General features: G+C 49.4%; 3 protein-coding genes across 5 annotated transcripts in view; 2 read left to right on the top strand and 1 right to left on the bottom strand.

Moving 5' to 3' along the window:
• Nucleotides 1-17,719, bottom strand: part of LOC134491913 (zinc finger protein 595-like) — a 610,720-nt gene that overhangs the window by 33,065 nt on the left and 559,936 nt on the right. The gene's annotated exons all lie outside the window — the stretch shown is intronic.
• LOC134491916 (zinc finger protein 91-like) overlaps nucleotides 1-17,719 on the top strand; it is a 485,354-nt gene that overhangs the window by 432,311 nt on the left and 35,324 nt on the right. The gene's annotated exons all lie outside the window — the stretch shown is intronic.
• LOC134491992 (major histocompatibility complex class I-related gene protein-like) lies at nucleotides 5,880-15,025 on the top strand. Its single transcript, XM_063296108.1, has 8 exons — nucleotides 5,880-5,971; nucleotides 7,113-7,379; nucleotides 7,906-8,181; nucleotides 9,926-10,210; nucleotides 11,013-11,102; nucleotides 12,552-12,584; nucleotides 13,817-13,849; nucleotides 14,797-15,025. Exons 1-8 carry the CDS (start codon nucleotides 5,908-5,910, stop codon nucleotides 14,808-14,810), a joined length of 1,062 nt encoding a protein of 353 aa, XP_063152178.1. The 5' UTR covers nucleotides 5,880-5,907; the 3' UTR covers nucleotides 14,811-15,025.

The raw sequence follows: 17,719 nt of genomic DNA, 5'->3' as shown, positions 1-17,719 counted from the left end.
TTGGCCAACTGGGTCTCAGTTGTTGTGGCGCTCTGCCAGTTAAAAAAAAAAAGTTTTCTCTTCTTGCGCCTGAGTTTTCTTCAGTGTATTTGGGGAGGGGCAGTTTTGCAACCTACAGTTTTGAATTAGTCTTTTTCCTTCTAGTATCTTTATCGCTGTCAGCAAAAATCAGGAATGCTTTCATGATTAAAACCTCAACAACACTGAGGAAATTAGATCCTGGTACAAGAATGGCGCTGGATGAACAATGGTTCTTTGGAAGCGCACCATTGCACTCCCAAAAACAAATATTGGGTGAATAGGACAAAATTGAGACAGCAATTGCGACATGAAAGCAATTTCTCCCTTTGATAGCTCTTCAGGACTTTGAGAGTCTGCATCTTGAGTAGGCCACATTTCGAGGTTAAATTTGCAAATACATACACATAGGTGCATGTGCATATACACATAGGTAGTCCAGACCAGAAGCACAACCAGGAGCACCAGCTCTGTCTTTATTGCAAGGTTACATAAAACAGAATCTTGCAAGACTAAAGTATTTCTCCCCTCCCCTCCTCTTACTCTACTAGGGAGGGTCCTTTCTGAGGGTCCCACGTCCCCCCTCCTTCTGTGGGCTGAGAAATCTTTTACATGCTGGTTATCCAGTCTGTGTGTGTCTCTCTCTCCTGGGTCCCAAGGTCATTCCCACATGCCACCACATCACAGAACAAACATTGACTTGATTTAAACTGCAGGCTGTATATATTACATTAACAAATATAGACTTCCTGCTCAACATACAGGGATAACAAGGGTGTATAATAGCGGACTAAGTGCCCAGCCAGGGAAGTCCTGCAAAATTTTCTAGACAAAGCCCCTGTGAACCAGGAGGGGAGTGACTGATAGGAGACCTCCCGTTCACTCCAGCCCAACTCACCTCTTGCTCTTCCCTGAAAACAAACCTTGTGCTGTCACAGAATTCTAGCATTGGAAGGGACTCTAAGGAGCATCTAGTCCAGCCTCCTGCTCAGGGAGGATCCCTTAAAGCATCTCTAACATCTCTGTCGGAAGATCTTTAGCAAGGGGGAACTCAGCACTTCATGTGGCAGCCTGTTCCACCGGCTGATGGCTTGAACAGCCAGGAAGTCCCTCCTGGTGTCTAGCCCGAATCTGAAAATGTGTAGTTTTACTCCATTGGTTCTGGTCCTTCCCTCTGGGGCAAAGAGAACAAGCCCACTCCCTCTGCTATGAATTAACCCTTCAGAGACTTGAAGATTGCTATCCTGTCTCCCCTAGGCCATCTTTTCTGCAGGGAAAACATCCCCAGATCCTTGAACCCTTCCTCGCAAAGTGTAGTTCCCAGACCCTTCACCATCTTGATAGCCCTCTCTTCTGAATTCATTCCAATTTGTCTCTCTCCTTTGTGGATTGTGATATCCAGAAACAAACAGCCAATTTGGACTTTTGCTCCTGTTAATACATCCCAAGATCACCTTTGCCTTTTTAGCCGCTGCACCACACATCTGGCTCATGTCTAACTTGTGGTCCATAAAGACACCGAGATCCCTTTCCCATGTACCATCACCAAGCCATCTTCCCCCATCCTCTACTTGTGCTCTCACAGAACAGAGTAATCACCAAACAAGTCAAGAGCAAATGGGGTTAAAGGAAAACATCTGGCTTTCTGAATAAAACATGGGTGAGAAATTCAGGCTTCAGTTTTGCAAACATAACCTCACTTAACCTACGGAGGATGCAATGTGGAAATTCACCCAATGCAAACTGAGCAATATTCTTGCATCATTTCTCATGTGAAAGAAAGCTGGCAACAAAAACACAAAAACAAAACACATGCAAATCACACTGAGCCCTCATGAATCTGAAAAGAGGAGTTTTGAGTGCTGTGCCCATTGGATTCAGACAAGGGATCCAGTGGAACGGGTAACTTCAGAAGCTGTGAATGACTTCAGAAAGTGAGCAACTGTTTGGGGAATGGGTGGAGTCTGATGCAATGAGTTTGTAATGTGGTTTGTGTCAACTTTCAAAGCCTGTTCTGCATTTCCTTTTTGCACCCAGAAACTCAGGTTTTATCTCTCTCTGCAGCTTGTCATTTCACTCTGTAAATGTTTCCAGAACACACAGCATCTGGGGAACACCTCAAACTCCTTCTGCTTCAAAGGACTTATTTCTAGAAACTGCTGAAACATGGCTGAAAAAAATAATAATAACAACAACAACAACAACAACAACATGATGATGATGATGAGTTACCCAGTTATCTGGGAGCAGTTTGATCCTGTTGGACCTGAGGAAGTGGACAGGATCCTCCGGACAGAAAATGCCACGTGTCATCTAGACCCATGCCCCTCCTGGCTGGTGAAGGCAGACCGGGAGGTGACATGTGGTTGGGCCCAGGCGATGGTTAATACAGCCTTGGGAGAGGGGGTGTTTCCGGCTGCCTTTAAGGAGGCACTGGTACAACCCCTCCTCAAGAAGCCATCACTGGACCCAACTGTGCTGGACAATTTTCGTCCAGTCTCCCACCTCCCCTTTTTAGGGAAGATGGTTGAGAAGGTGGTGGCGTTGCAACTCCAGAGGTTTCTGGATGAAACAGATTATCTGGACCCCTTTCAATCAGGTTTCAGGCCAGGATATGGGACAGAAACGGCATTGGTCGCACTTATGGATGATCTCTGGCGGGAGCGGGATGGAGGTAGTGCATCCATCCTGGCTCTTCCTGATCTCTCAGTGGCTTTCGATACCATCGACCGTGGTATCCTTCTGGGGCGGCTCAGGGAGTTGGGGGTGGGCAGCATAGTTCTGCGCTGGTTCACCACCTTCCTCCAGGGCCGGTCCCAGTCAGTGGTGATAGGGGAGGAGAGATCCAACCCTCGACCCCTCCATTGTAGGGTGCCACAGGGTTCGGTCCTCTCTCCTCTCCTCTTCAACATCTACGTGAAACCGCTGGGCGAGATCATCCGTCACCATGGGATGAGGTATCAACAATATGCTGATGATACTCAATTATACATTTCCATCCTGGGTGTCATGAGTACTGATGGTGAGCAGGAGGGGGCCCCTATCCAGGGGGGAAAACGCATGCGTAGTACTGAGGAGTTAAGCAGCCATTCAAAGAGAGACAGATCAGACCCGCCTTGACTTTTGGGGTTTATCTGTCTGGGTTTTCCCACGCTTCTTCAGTTTGTTAGGATTTTCTGTTTTATGTAGCAGTAATAAAACACTAGAGACCTATTCCTCGTCTCAGCATGATTCCTGACTGTTAGGACACTGGGTGAGGTAAGTGATGTGGTGACTGCCCTGTCTCAGTGCCTTGGGACTGTGGGGGCCTGGATGGGGAACAACTGAACCCTGGTGAGATGGAGTGGCTGTGGGTTGATGGTTCTCCCGTATCTGGGACACTGACATCTCTGGTTCTGGATGAGGTTGCACTGCCCCAGATAGACCCAGTGCGTAACTTGGGGGTGGTCCTGGACTCACAGCTCCTGCTCAAAGAGCAGGTGGCAGCCATGGCCAGAAGGGCCTTTGCACAGCTGCTTGTTGTGCACCAGTTACGCCCTTTCCTGGATCGGGAGGCCCTTCGGTCACTCATGCCTTTGTTATCTCCCACATAGACTATTGCAATGCACTCTACATGGGGCTACCCTTGAAAAGTATCCGGAAGCTTCAGCTGGTCCAGAATGCAGCCACGCAGGCTGTTTTTGGTACCCCTAGAAGGGCACATGTAACACCGCTGCTGCGCAAGCTGCATTGGGTACCAGTTTGCTTCCGGGTCCAATTCAAGGTGTTGGTTATCACCTTTAAAGCCCTACATGGCATGGGACCAGGTTACCTGAGGGACTGCCTCTTCCCCATTATATCAGCCCATCTCACCCGATCGTGCAGAGAGGGCATTATTATTATCCGGGGGAGTCTGAAGACCTGGTTCTGCCGCCTCACTTGGGGCGAAGAGGGGAATAGATCTACATGAGGATGGCTGCTATAGACCACTCCTCCCACACTTGGACTGTTTTAGATTTTTTTGCCACTTGGACGTTGTATTTTTATATTATTTATTACTGTTTATATCGTACATTTTATTTATTATATGACTGTTGTTTTAATTGATTGCTGTAAACCGCCCAGAGTCCCCCGATGGGAGGAGATGGGCGGGGACAAATTAGATAGATAGATAGATAGATAGATAGATAGATAGATAGATAGATAGATAGATAGATAGATAGATAGATAATCCTTAGTCCAGGTAGTGGTTCAGCATGGTCCAGAGGGGGAACAGAACCTTCCGGATTTCTCTGGAATGTTCCATCATTGTCCAGAATTTTCTATTGTTCTCTGGAATGTTCTGCTGTAGCCTGAGCATCTCATTTTCCATTGGGAAAAAAGTCATTTAAACTTATAGGTGAACTGTTTTTCATCTAATGCAACATTGATTGCCCCCCCCCCCACACACACAAACACAGTTTAGTTCACAGCATATTAATAATTGTAATGGGAGGCACGTGCATAGCCTTCAAGGGACGAGGCCACAGAACTAATGCCAGAATGGGAAAAGGAACGACAGTCCCAGACAGCCAGCTCCTCTGGAACCTCTACTATTGGCACTAATAGCTATAGGCATCTGGAACAAGCCACAATAATGTCAAAATCATCATCATCATCCTCCAATGAAATGAATTAAGTACTTGGATTACAAAGTTTGATAACGCAATTCATCTCCAGCCTGAATTCCCGCTTGACCTATCCAAGGTCCCGCTTGGAGCTGAGCTTGGCCTGCTTTCCTTTGCTTTTTTTAGCATCACAGAATCCTAGAATTGGAGGGGATCTTAAGGGTTCATCCAGTTCATCCCCTTCCTCAGTGCAGCACCCACCCAGCCACCCACCGCTTCTTCCCCCCAGCCAAATAATACGGTAGCTGTTTTGTGCTGGCAATGTCAACCCCCCTCATATCTGAACGCCCCGAACTCTGAAGGTTATGAGCAACGGTGCTTTTGAAGGTATGATTCACTGTCCCTCTGCCGGAGAACGAGGTCACCACAAATTTCAAACCACATTCCCAGCTCTCCTGCTGTAAAAGGAGGCTTTTAACCAAACCATAGCAAGCACCAGGATAAGGACTGAACTCTCTTCAAAAGTTAGGCTTATTGCCATGCAAATTGAATCAACGAATGAATGAAAGAAATACGTGCATACTATATTTGATGGAAGGAGTAAAAAGTTGTAAGGCCAAAATAAATGGCCAGCCTGGTTTTAGCAGCGATCACTGCCCACCAACGGAAATACCCAGAAAATCCCTTGAAAATGCTTTGGTAAGATTAAGTCAATTCCCCTGCTCAGAAGGTCTCCGATGAAATCCCCGCGCTTAAAAACGAAGCGGGAAACCTTCGCTCTTATCAGGCCTTTATCTTTATCTTTATCTTTATTTCTAAGGGGCCAAGGCCTCCCCTTCTGAACCGACGCGAAGTCCAAATGGCCGGGAACGCCGAAGCCGCGGCGGGTCGGGAACGGCGAGCAACTGCAAGCAACTCTAGAGGTTAAAACAGCAGCTTTTCCGGCACGGGTCCCCGGAGGGGTCCGGGTCCCCAGGTGCCTTCCACCTGCGGGGATACCCCCAGTTGCTGCACAGGGCAGGCGATGGGACTAGACGCCCGGGGCCCTGTACAGCCCAGCCCCCGGTCTGGATGACCTCTAAGGCCCCTGCCACCCCCCGCCTAGCACTTTCGCTCGCGCGCCCCGCCCCCCCGTGCCTCGAGGGCGGAGACTCCGCCGGGACCCGCCTCGCGCCCTCCCCGCAGGGGCAGGCGCCTCGCCAGCTGCCGACGACGGGCTCTCGGTCGCCGCCTGGTCCGCCGCCCCTGCCGATGGTGGGGCTCGTCGGGGGCGCTGGGAGGCGCGGCTCGCCTGGGGCACGGCATGACCCCCCGGCCGGTCTTACTGCTGGAGGCGGCCGCCCTGCTGCTGGGCGCGGGCATCGCGGGTGAGCGGCGGGGCGAGGGCACCCGGTGCGACCCGCTGCGCGGGGAGGCCCCCTTTCTCGGGCGCCTCGGGGTCCGCTGCCAGAGCGGCCGCGGGTCGGGTCGGGTCCGGGTCAGAGAACCTGCAACCGCTCAGCGCCCTCCTTCCCCGGCACGGGGAGCTCCGGGGTGGCCGGGCACGACGGGCGTTCAAGCTGCAGGGCGAGGATGCCGGCTGCATCCTGGGGGAGGCCGTGTAAGGCGGGAAGGGAGGGGGGTCCCGGCAAGGGCGCGGGGCGGGGCGGGGCGGGGGGAAAGGCGGCTGCTTCTTGGGCGGGGGGGGGGGGCGGTCGCACCTGCCTAACAGAATTCCGGCAGCATTTCCCCTCGGCCCGCTCCGCGCTTTTGACGCAGCTTGGAATTTCCCAGCGCTCTGGGCGGGGCCTTCCTCTCTCTCATGTGATGGGCTGGGTCCACCCTACTCGCCCGGTTACGACGACACTTCGGCTTTGCGGTTGACAGCCCTCGTTTGGGGTTTTGTAGTCCCATCAGATCTACAGGGAAGAGCGGCCGGTGGGGGGCGTTATGGACTGTGCTGGAAGCATAGGCTGGCTCTGCACAGCACCCTCAACCCGGGAACTGGATGGTCCCACATCTGGGGTCACTGACGAAGAAACAAGTGAACCGAGGGTTACTCAGTGGGCAAATGCCTCTCCAAGAGGCCTTAAGCCAGTGTTTCTCAACCAGAGCAGCTTTAAGCTGTGTGGTCTTCAACTCCCAGAATTCCCCAGCCGGCATGCTTAAAGTGATGGCCTGTTTGACACGGGCCCCCAAAACAGATGCTGGGTTCTTACGACCTGCTGAACTGCAAACTCCCCAGACCTACCTCAGTGGTCTATCATGTTGCAGGTAAACCATGGGCGAGCCTGTTGTGACATCAAGACACCCATAAAAAACAGGCAGAGTTTCATGGCCGCCCTCTTGACTTGACCACACCCTGCAGACCCCCCTTTGGCTGAGGCTGGATTTGAACGCGGATCTCCCTGCTGCTCGCCCAGCCGCTCCACCGCGCCAGCTCTGCTCGTGTCTTCTCTGTGCCGCGTCCTTTGCAGAATTCACTTCAACGGCAAAGGAGGCTCACTAGAGATCCTTTTCTTCCGGTAGCCGCCTCTTCTCACGTCCTGCGCTATTTCTTCACTGGCGTGTCAGAACCAGGCCAAGGCCTGCCCCGGTTTGTCATTGTGGGCTACTTGGACGACCAGCAGTTTGTCCAGTATGACAGCAATTCCCGGAGGGACCTGCCGCGCGGGCCCTGGATTCAGAAGGTGGAGGAAGCCGACCCCCAGTATTGGGACTGGCAGACGCAGCTCTCCCGCAGCTGGGAACTCTATTTCCGACTGAGCCTCTGGAACCGCTTCAACCACACCCCGGGTGAGCGCCAGGGAGCGGGGAGTTCGGGCTACAGTCTGCCGTGCTGCACAGCCACCAGGCAGGGGGCTCGCCTAGATGATCTCCGAGGTCCCCTCCAACCCTTCCATTCCAGGATTCTACATAATGGATTCTTGCGCTGGGCTGGGCTGGGCTGGCGTCAAGGAGTTGTCGAGCTGACCTTGGGGCAGGGAGGAGGGAGATGTTAGAAGAAACTTGGACAAGAGATTTTGCTGTCCAGAGATTGAAACAAGTGTGAGAAAGAAACTCAAAATATCCCCGCCTTGATTTTGTTTAGTATAAGGTGGGACAGAGAGGAACTTGGGCAAACTTTTCAAGATTCTGTTGTCATGCCCTACAACAATTATTCCTGAAATCCTTGCGGAGTCTTTTTCCTGACTAGGCCTCTCTTGAAGGGCTGAATTGGGTGGGGCTTGACTAGATGATCTCTGTGGTGTATTCCAACCCTTACATTGTATCTCTGATTCTGAGCAGGCCTGTGCAAATCTCACCCAGGTGTGTCTTGCAGGCTTTCACACCTGGCAGTGGATGCACGGGTGTGAGCTACGCCAAGACGGGCATAAGGCAGGCAGTTCCCAGTTTGGCTATGATGGAACAGACTTTCTCAGCCTGGATAAAGAGACCCTCACCTGGACAGCGGCTGACTGGCGGGCCCAGGTGACCAAGAGGAAGTGGGAGGCCGACCCGGTCTGGACCCAGGGACGAAAGAATTTCCTGGAAGGAGACTGCATTGAGTGGCTACAGAAATACCTGAATTACAGCAAGGAGACCCTACTCAGAAAAGGTGATGGGGTGTGGGGTATGGGGGTAAGATCTTAGGATCACACTATTACTTAGCAAATCTTGCTAGATAGCGGGTTGGACTGGATGACCTCTGTGTCCTCTTGTGACTCAAGGGGGTCAGTGAAAAGTTCTTCCCAACCACATTTCATGGATTCCTGGACAGAGGGGTTGGTCCAGAAGTTGAATAGATGGTGGTGGTGTCCCACCATGCCTGAAGGACTGAGTTTCCAGTTCAGCTCTTTGTGTAACATTCTCCTCTGCAAAATTCCTTTCACTAAGGAACAATCTTGTTTCCTGCAGTATGATGGGCAGGGGAGACACCGACCTCTCTTACAGGGTGTGTGTGAAGACTTAGGAAATGGAATCAAATACACAGGTCTAGGAGGGGTTGTTCACTTTTGGGATAAGTTGTGGGAGGGTTTTCAGAGTCGCAGTTGGTTGCAAATGACATCTGAGCCAGCAGGGTGATGTGGCTGCAGAAAAGGCCAATGTGATTTGAGACTGCAGCAATAGACTTCAGTTCCGTGTCCAGTCCTGGGCACCAGATTTTCAGAAGGGTTCAGAGACACTGGAAAAGGTTCAGAGAAGAAGAATGAAGATGATCAGGAGACTGGAAATTAACAGGAATGTTTAACTTTAAGGAGAGCAGATTAAAAAGGGACTGGAGTAACACTCTCAACAGTGGGACCAATAATCCAGAGAGGTATTCACGCAAAAGCTAGACAGCCATCTTTTAGGGATGCTTTGATTTGGATTCCAGCACTGAGGGTGGGATTGCATTAGGTGGTCTCAAGGATCCTTTCCAACTCTGTGATCCAGTGATGGCAATTCTGTAGGGAAAGCGTGAAATCCTTTGGATATTTGAAGATGCTGCACAAATAAGCGAGAACCCCAAGGAAGGGGATTCAGGCTAGACACCAGAGGAGTTTCTTGACTGTACGAGTGGTCAGCCAGTGGAACAGGCTGCCGCGTGAAGTGGTGGGTTCTCCCTTGCTAGAGGCCTTCAGGAAGGTCCCCTCTCAGAGGTGCTCTAGTGGATCTGGCATTAATGAGGCGGTTGGATTCGATGACCACTAAGATCCCACCAACTTTGTATTCTGTGCACTTTAGGATTTGAGGTTCTTAGCTGAAAACACATGGACTAAGGAAGGAAGGGACGCGGTGGCGCTGCGGGTTAAACCGCTGAGCTGCCGATCGGAAGGTCGGCGGTTCGAAACCGCGCGGCGGGGTGAGCTCCCGTTGCTAGTCCCAGCTCCTGCTCACCTAGCAGTTTGAAAACATGCAAATGTGAGTAGATCAATAGGTACCGCTTCGGCGGGAAGGTAACGGCATTCCGTGTCGTCATGCCGGCCACATGACCACGGACGGGTCCTTACGGACAATGCCGGCTCCAAGGCTTAGAAACGGAGATGAGCACCGCCCCCTAGAGTCGGACACGACTGGACTTTACGTCAAGGGAAACCTTTACTTTTTAAGGAAGGAAGGCTTAAGGACCACAATAGTGAGGTTATTGGGGCCTCCTGCCCAGGGCAGACCAGAGCGGATGGCCAGGAACGGTCCAATCCTGCTTATGATACTCAGCAACAGTAGGCAAAAGTGTTGGACTGCAATGCTCATCATCCTCCATTGTTGGCCATGCTGGTTCAGCTGGATGGGATCTGGAGTCCCGCTGCATCTACAGAGCCCGCCTCCTGAGTCTAAAGCAGTCATTCAGCCGATTACCAAGAATATTTCTGTTTTGGCAGAGCCCCCGGTGGTCAAGGTCACCCGGAAAGGGAGCTACAACGGGCTTGAGACCCTCATCTGCCGACTCCACGGCTTCTACCCCAAAGAGGTTGATGTCACTTGGAGGAAGGATGGGGAAATCTTGGAGCAGGAGACCCTCCGGGGCGGGATCACCCCCAACTCTGACGGGACCTACCACACCTGGCTCAGCATCGAGATCGACCCCAAGGGCAGGGAGCATTACAAGTGTCACGTGGAGCATGACAGCCTTCAGGACCCCCAGGATTTCGCCTGGGAGGAGCCTGGTGAGTGGTTGCAGTGGGGGGGCAGGGCACGTGGATGCCAGGGAGTGCATTTTCAGCCTTTTTTGTGGGGTATTGTTCTTGGGGTTCCCCCCACAGATACTAACTGCAAGCAGACTAGAGACAACAACAACCTCTTTTGGCCTGTTTCTTTTCTCCTGCCTGGTGGCTCCAGAGCATGTGGCTCGAGATAGCAGAGAGAGCAGATCTGAAATTTTTGGAACCAGGGTTTTATTTTGCCAGGCAATGTGGCAGGTACCTCTAACCAAGAATGACTATTTTCCAAGTGCAATTCTCAGAGTTTTCCTTACGGAGATGAAAGAAGCTACCAGCGTTCCAGGAACTGAACTGGTTCCCACTTAGAACCCACCTCTCCCCATGTGCGTCACGGCGAAGACTGTCTGATTTTCTTTCTAACAACCGTTCTAAACTGCTTCTACTTGTGAGAAAGAAAATCAGACGGTCTCCGCCGTGACGCACATGGGGAGAGATCAGTTCTAAGTGGGAACCAGTTCAGTTCCTGGAACGCTCATAACTCTTTTCATCTCAATAAACCTTGCTAAAGAAAACTCCGTGAGAATCTTGTTTCGAAAGAATCACTTTCAGTTTCCGGCAGTTGCTGAAATGCCAGACAAAACTGTACACAAAGGAAATTGGGCACAACCTTTTATTCAGCTCCAAGAGGGAAAGGTTATCTGACACTTTGGGGCTAATTTTCCAGCATTGCTTTCATTTGCTTGGCTAATTTGGTGACTCTCCTGCATCCTTGCCCGTAACCACTTCTCCCGTTGTGTTCTTTTCCTAGTTTCACCTGCAATAGGGGCCCTTGTGGGCGGTGTCCTAGGCGCTCTGGCGGTGGCTACCCTGATGGCAGTTGGGATCATATTCTACACCAGTGAGTAAATTGAGATTTCTTCTGGTTGGTAGAAGGCTCTTTGTGGCAGCTTCAGCCTCCCTCCCCCTCTCTGAGGCAAACACTTCTCTTGTACTGGGCAGGGCCAAAACGGCATTGTCATAGCATCCAACCCTCACTTCCCAAACGTGGATCTCTGAGCAGAGCGGTCCCCACCAGGCACGGTAATGGAATCTGCCCTTGGATCAGTCCTGGAAGTCTCCAGATGCAAAGGGGCAAGCAAGAGGCACCCCAGTTCTGTCTCCTTCAGAGCTTCCTACACCACTCAGTGGTGGCAGCTCATCTGCAGCCTGGTGGTTACAAGTTCGCTTTGGGACCCCGAAGAATGTGTCAGTTGCCAAAGCTGCTTCGGGATCCAAAAGGCATCCCAGTACCTCCAGGACCATCTCCCCTGTCCAGACCCGGCCCACCCAGCACAAACTTGAAGTGATGGGCTCCTGAGAGCCCCTACCCTACAAGATGTAAGCAAGGCCCACCTTTTCGGTAGTTGTCCCCCATCCTTTGAGCCCCCTGGCCTCTCCAGGTGAAGGCATGCTCCCAATCTCTTGGCCTTCAAAGCTTCTGGTTCTGCTGAGTGTTGGATTGATGGTTCTTGGTCTGCTGGGCATTTGGTCACCCGTTGAACTAGGTGGTTACTGGTTTACTGTCTCTTGATTTGTAGTGATTATAATTATATTATAATTATATTAATATTATATTATATCATATTATTATATTATATTATTATTATATCATTATATTGTATCATTATTATGATAGCTTACAAAAAATCCATGTATGGGGTACATAAAAGTCTACAACCAGTTCATCATTATAAGCCTAAAGTTAAAATTAAACTTGTGGGTGGGGGGTGCCTTCAAATCAGCACTGATTCCTGGCGACAGTCTGGAATAGCCCCTGCAGTTTTCTTGGTAAGATTTTCAGAAGTAGTTTGCCATTGCCTGCTTCCTAGGGCTGAGAGAGAGGGGCTGGCCCAAGGTCACCCAGCTGGCTTCGTGCCTAAGGCAGGACTAGAACTCATAGGCTCCCATTTTCTAGCCTGGTACCTTAACCACTATCCTAATCTGGCTTTCAGAATTAAACTAGGCCTACCATATTTAGGCTGCAAAATTCAGTGTTTCCACTAGATAGCAGGATTAGATTTGTATGCAATAGAAGAAAATGTGTATGTACCTCTTGGCTGCCCTCTGGAGGGTCATCTGGTATCTTTGCAAGCTAGGTAAGGTGCCACTGAATTAAAGGCTAATCCTAAAACTGTATAAGTCTTTTATTTGTAAGCCGCCCAGAGTCTCTTGTATGGTGAGATGGGCAGTGTATAAGTTTGTTGGGAGGGAGGGAGGGAGGGGAAAGACTTGGATAAAAAATTAACTTCCATGTCCCTTCCTAGAGGGTTAAAAAGGTTTGGATCTAACTTTTTGTTTGTGTTTGCAGAAAAATGGAGGAAGGGCTACCAAGCTGCATCAAGTAAGTGGCCACAGCTGCTCTGAAATGGAACGCCTATTTATGGCAGCCTATGGGTCAGAGAGTGAAAGATGGGATACCCAGGAGGCCCCACCCCAACCTTCCAGTGTGTCCAGCATCATCCCACGGGGAGGGGTCAAAATGGGCAAAGATGGCAGACAGAGCATTTCAATGCACGCCTCTCTGCCTGCATCAAATTTTGCACACATTCGGGGGGGGGGGGTTGCATTGCAACGCTGTGTCTGCCATATTGACAATTTTGACCCCCCCCCCCCGTGGGTGGCACTGAGCGTAGCTCCCCAAAAGCCCGCCTCATCAGAAGAGATAGTGACAAATTGGTCCAAGTTCTGAGGAGGACTGCAAAGATGGTGAAGGGTCTGGAAACCAAATAATAGGAATAGTTAAAGGATCTGGAGATGTTTAACTTCCAGAAAAGATGACCAAGGAGAGACAGGACAGCAGTCTTCAAATCTCTGAAGGGTGTCACACGGAAGAAGGAATGGGCTTATTCTCTGTTGCTCCAGGGGGCAGGACCAGAACCAGTTGGTTAAAAGTGCAAGGAAAGAGGATCAGGCTAAAAATCAGACAAACCTCCTGACTACAAAAGCTGTCAACCAGTGGAACAGGCTGCCACATGATGTGATGAGTTCTCTTTTGCTAGAGGCCTTCAAAGAGAGATTGGGTGGTCATCTCTAGTGGATCCTACACTGGGCAGGAAGTTGGCTAGATGACATCATGGGTCCCTTCTACCTTCTGTGGAACAAGGACATGCTATATAACCAAAGAGAAAAATGACTAACTACATGGAGAAGAATCATAAACTTCCCAGAGCTTCCTGGCCAATGAAGGAGCATCTGTCCCATTGAGGACTGCCCCATCTTTTGAGAACTTCCAGTGGGTAGACACAGTGGAGAATTGTCTTCTCTGAGTTAAGTTCACACCAGTGAATGAATGTCAGTGATGTAGCTGTAGAAGTTCCACAGGACTTGGGTCTGGGGGAGAACAATGGATCCACATAGTATTTAAAAGGGAGAGGTGGGGAGATTTCAACTTTGGAAAGTTTCTGGAGCAAGCAAAACAGCACTGTAGAACAATCTTTCTCCAGGTGGTGTCCTTCCCCCAAAAAACAGCTAAAGTACCCTCGTGTGCAAATGGGAGAGGATGGGTCGGGGAGAATGGAGACCACTGCCCATTTGACCTTGTTGATGTTCTTGCCTTCCTTCTTTGATCTGCAGGGAACAGCCAAGAATCTGTTTCTTCTGGCAATGGTAAGTGATCTTACCCTATCCGTTTTTATCTTAAATTTGGGAGAAGTGATGGCAAGACGTTAGACATTTCTTTCCCTGTCACCCCAACAACTCACTAATTAAAGAAACCAAGGTATGCCTTGGATGAGAGAAAAAAATGTTACCTGTTCATTTGTTACCTGTTAAATTCTACTGGTGCTCTTTCCTGGGTGAATGTCACTCAGTGACAGCTGCATTTCAGCTTCATGGAAGAATTTCCCTTCCCATTAGCCTGGTCAATGCATCTATAGGTTTTACAATGTGCCCTCCCATTTCTGGCTGGATTCACTGCCTTGGATTCCCACCTGGAGTTCTTGGCACAACCTAATCATGAGCCAGCAGTGTGATGCAGCTGCAAAAGAGGCAAATGCAATCCTGGGGGTGCGGTAACCGAAGTACAGGTTCCAGATCAGCAGAACCAAGCCCTAGAAGGGCCAGTTGAAGGGAATTGATGTGTTTAGCCTACAGAAGAGACAACTGAGGGAAGATAGGGCAGTAGTGTTCAGATATCAGAAAGACCCACACAGAAGATGGAGGGAACGTATACTCTCTTGCCCCAGTGGGTAGGACCTGTGGGTTAAAACCACAGACAAGGAGGTTGAGGCTAGGCATCAGGAGGAACCTTCAGCCCACGGAACAGGCTAGGTGGTTATCTTCAGAGATGCCTTAGTGCAGGGTTCCTCAACCCTGGCAACTCTAAGCTGTGCGGACTTCAACTCCCAGAATTCCCAGCTTAGAGTTGCCAAGGTTGAGGAACCCTGCTTTAGGGGATCCTAAAGCAGGGTTCCTCAACAGGGGGGCACAGGGGGGTGGGTTTACGTGGCCTCTTAAGTGACTTCCAACTCTTTGTTCTAAATCCCTTTCCATTTCTCTGCCTTGTAGCTTGTCTATTTCTAGCTCATCCTATTCTAGATCCTTTATAATTTCAGATATAGTGGAATGACGTGCGAATGATTATCACTCCTCTGGATCAGCAGTGAGTCCCCACCTGAAGCTGGCCAGATGTGCTGGAGCTGCAACGCCCAGAATTGCAACCCAGGGGGATGTTCAATCGGCAGACTGGCATCTCTAGCATCTTTTTTCTTCCTCCCAGTCCTGTGGTTCTGATGATCCCCCGGGGGAGTCCACTGATGCTGGATTAAATTTTCTTCACTTGCATTTTGGCCTTGACAGCATGAGAACCACCACGAAGGACATAAAAATGTGGCAGAGATTACTCACTGCAGGATTATCCTTGATTTTCGAGTTTTTGAGTTTTGAAGCAATGAATGTGCTCTTCTGTAACTGTGTTCTGACCCAAATTCCTGCCTCCATCTTCAGGAGCAGCTTGGCTGTTAGTGGAAATAAGTCTTTAATGGATTTAGGGAGATAGCACTGTTTTTCAGTTTATGTCCTGAATAATTCTGTATTAAATATATCCGTCGTTTTTCATTCTGTCTTAAAAATGAGTGCTATATTGATAGCTTCTGGGGGGAGATGGGAGGTAGCAAAATTTGATTGATAAATAAATAAATATAGGAATATAAGAAGATCCACTTCAAAAATAATAATATCAACTTCAGGGGGGCTTAATGTGATATTTTTCAGGGCTTGTGGTCAGTTATATAGTAAATTTCTCATCTTATTTTGATTTACAATACTGCCTTTTGTGGTCACTGTGATTATTTTGCTGTGTTATATGCACTGCGGTACAGTGCTGTTTGTATAAGATCTGCAGCATATACATTTGGTAATGCATACCTTTATTTGCAGTGTTTTTCACACAATTTATAGCTCATAAGCAGCTGAGATTTAATACTACCTACTCAGAGATGCCCAAGATTGCCTTGTTCAGATATGTGAAATAAATCCTCCTCCTCCCCTCGCCCCATAAAAATTGCTGCATAAATGAAGCAGGGCCTGAAAGTGCTGTTAGAGCTGGATAACCAGAGATTACCTCGCCGTACCTGGGAGAAATCTTAAAAATGGCATCCAACCAGGCTAATGTTTCTTTTTTGGAAGAATCTGACTCAAAGGACAAGGAAGCTGGGTTTATCATTGCAAAAACAAGCCACAGTTAGTGTTGCTCATGGCCACAGGACAAACTTGGAATTGGTGTTGATTTTATCAACTCTTTGCTTCTATCAGCTTTTCACCACTCATTAGGGGGGTCTGCAGGACTGAAGGTTTTTGTCAAAATGCAAACACCGAATGTCATCAGTGCACCCCAAGTTCCATGCCTTTCACACATGCTTGCAATGTCTCAACAGGCTTATAAGAGGGCTGTTCTGAAATTCGATAGATTCCTTCCTGCAAGCAGGACCTGGGTAGCTCTTAACGCTAACACACCATATATCTGAAGTGCGAAGGTCCATGAGCTCAATTCCAGGTAGTGGATTTGAACCCCATAGATAAGATCTGGCTACGTAGGTCTGATGAGTCCCAATATAGGACAAAACTAACTGTACTGCTTGCTGCTGGCCAGTGTAAGTTTAAAAAGTGTAGGATATCGCGGTAAAAATAGAGATTGTCACACAAGTCATATAAAACTGCGTACAGAGATATGGCACAAAATAACCCTACAGGGAAGGTGGACTGTGTATACCATTCCCATATATATGGGTTGAGATTGAGCTACGAGCTCTCCGCTTCCTCCTCTGGTCCTTGGGCAAATGATGTACAACAGATCACTCGTGTGTGTGTGTGTGTGTGTGAGAGAGAGAGAGAGAGAGAGAGAGAGAGAGGGAACTGGCCTATTTCCTGAATAATTCTGTATTAAATGGATCCGTCATTTCTATTTAATAAATATTTATGAAAAAATAAAGGAATTTTATGTCTCTTTCTTGGGTTCCCCTCTCTTTAAGATACTGTTTAGGTTTTTTAAAAAATCCATTCAATTGTGTCCAATTCTCAGACTGCCTGGACAAGTCCCTGCAGTTTTCTTGGCTTTTCAGATGTGGTTTGCCATTACCTCCTTCCTAGGGCTGAGAGAAAAAGCCTGGCCCAAGGTCACCCAGCTGATTTGTGCCTAAGGCGGGACCAGTTTGGTCTAGTGGTTAAGGTGCTGCGCTAGAAACCAGGAGTCTGTGAGCTCCAGTCCCGCCCTAGGCATGAAAGCCAGCTGGGTGCCCTTGGGCCAGTCCCTCTCTCAGCCCGAGCCAATCAGGTGTGGTATGAGAGTTCTAGTCCCGCCTTAGGCCTGAAAGCCGGCTGGGTGCCCTTGGGCCAGTCCCTCTCTCTCAGCCCAAGAGCCAATCAGGTGTGGTATGAGAGTTCTAGTCCCACCTTAGGCCTGAAAGCCGGCTGGGTGCCCTTGGGCCAATCCCTCCCTCTCAGCCCACCCACCTCGCAGGGTGGTTGTTGTGCAGAAATTAGGAGGAGGAAGTATTAGGTATGTTCGCCACCTCGAGTTATTTATAATAATAATAATAAAGGTGGGATAGAAAATAAATTAACTAACTCATGGTCTCCAGGTTTCTAGCCTGATGCCTGAACCACTACAGCAAACCAGCTCTAATAGTTTAGGTAGAACTGCCTTATTTATTTCTTAATAAATCTAGCTTTTACTTCAACTACGACAAGTGTCTGTCTGCCTTTTTTGGCAGCTGGGCTCAGCTCATGCTGTGCACCCAAGGCAACCGTATTATGAGCATGTTTCTTTTTCATGGGAGTTTAATGGGAGAGGATCTAGGGGAGAAAGCCTCCGATGTAGCGCCCCCCCCCCCATCCTTCTCCGATGCCCTGACTCTCCACTGGAGCCTCTTTTCTCCCATCATCCGCAGCCCCCACTGGAAAACGGGCCCTGCCTCCCGAAGGAATCCTTGGGAGAAGAGCAATGACAAATCTCAATAAAATAGTGAAGAGCAGAGACAT

Source organism: Candoia aspera, chromosome 2, assembly GCF_035149785.1.
Source record: "Candoia aspera isolate rCanAsp1 chromosome 2, rCanAsp1.hap2, whole genome shotgun sequence".
Taxonomy (NCBI): domain Eukaryota; kingdom Metazoa; phylum Chordata; class Lepidosauria; order Squamata; family Boidae; genus Candoia; species Candoia aspera.
This window is presented reverse-complemented; position numbering and strand designations above follow the sequence as displayed.

Bases quoted from the DNA above. Each gene is read 5' to 3' on its own strand.
- LOC134491992 (XM_063296108.1), top strand. From the start codon at position 5,908: ATGACCCCCCGGCCGGTCTTACTGCTGGAGGCGGCCGCCCTGCTGCTG. The intron at 10,211-11,012 runs GTGAGTGGTTGC...TTCTTTTCCTAG, and splicing joins TTTCGCCTGGGAGGAGCCTG to TTTCACCTGCAATAGGGGCC. The intron at 12,585-13,816 runs GTAAGTGGCCAC...TTTGATCTGCAG, and splicing joins GGGCTACCAAGCTGCATCAA to GGAACAGCCAAGAATCTGTT.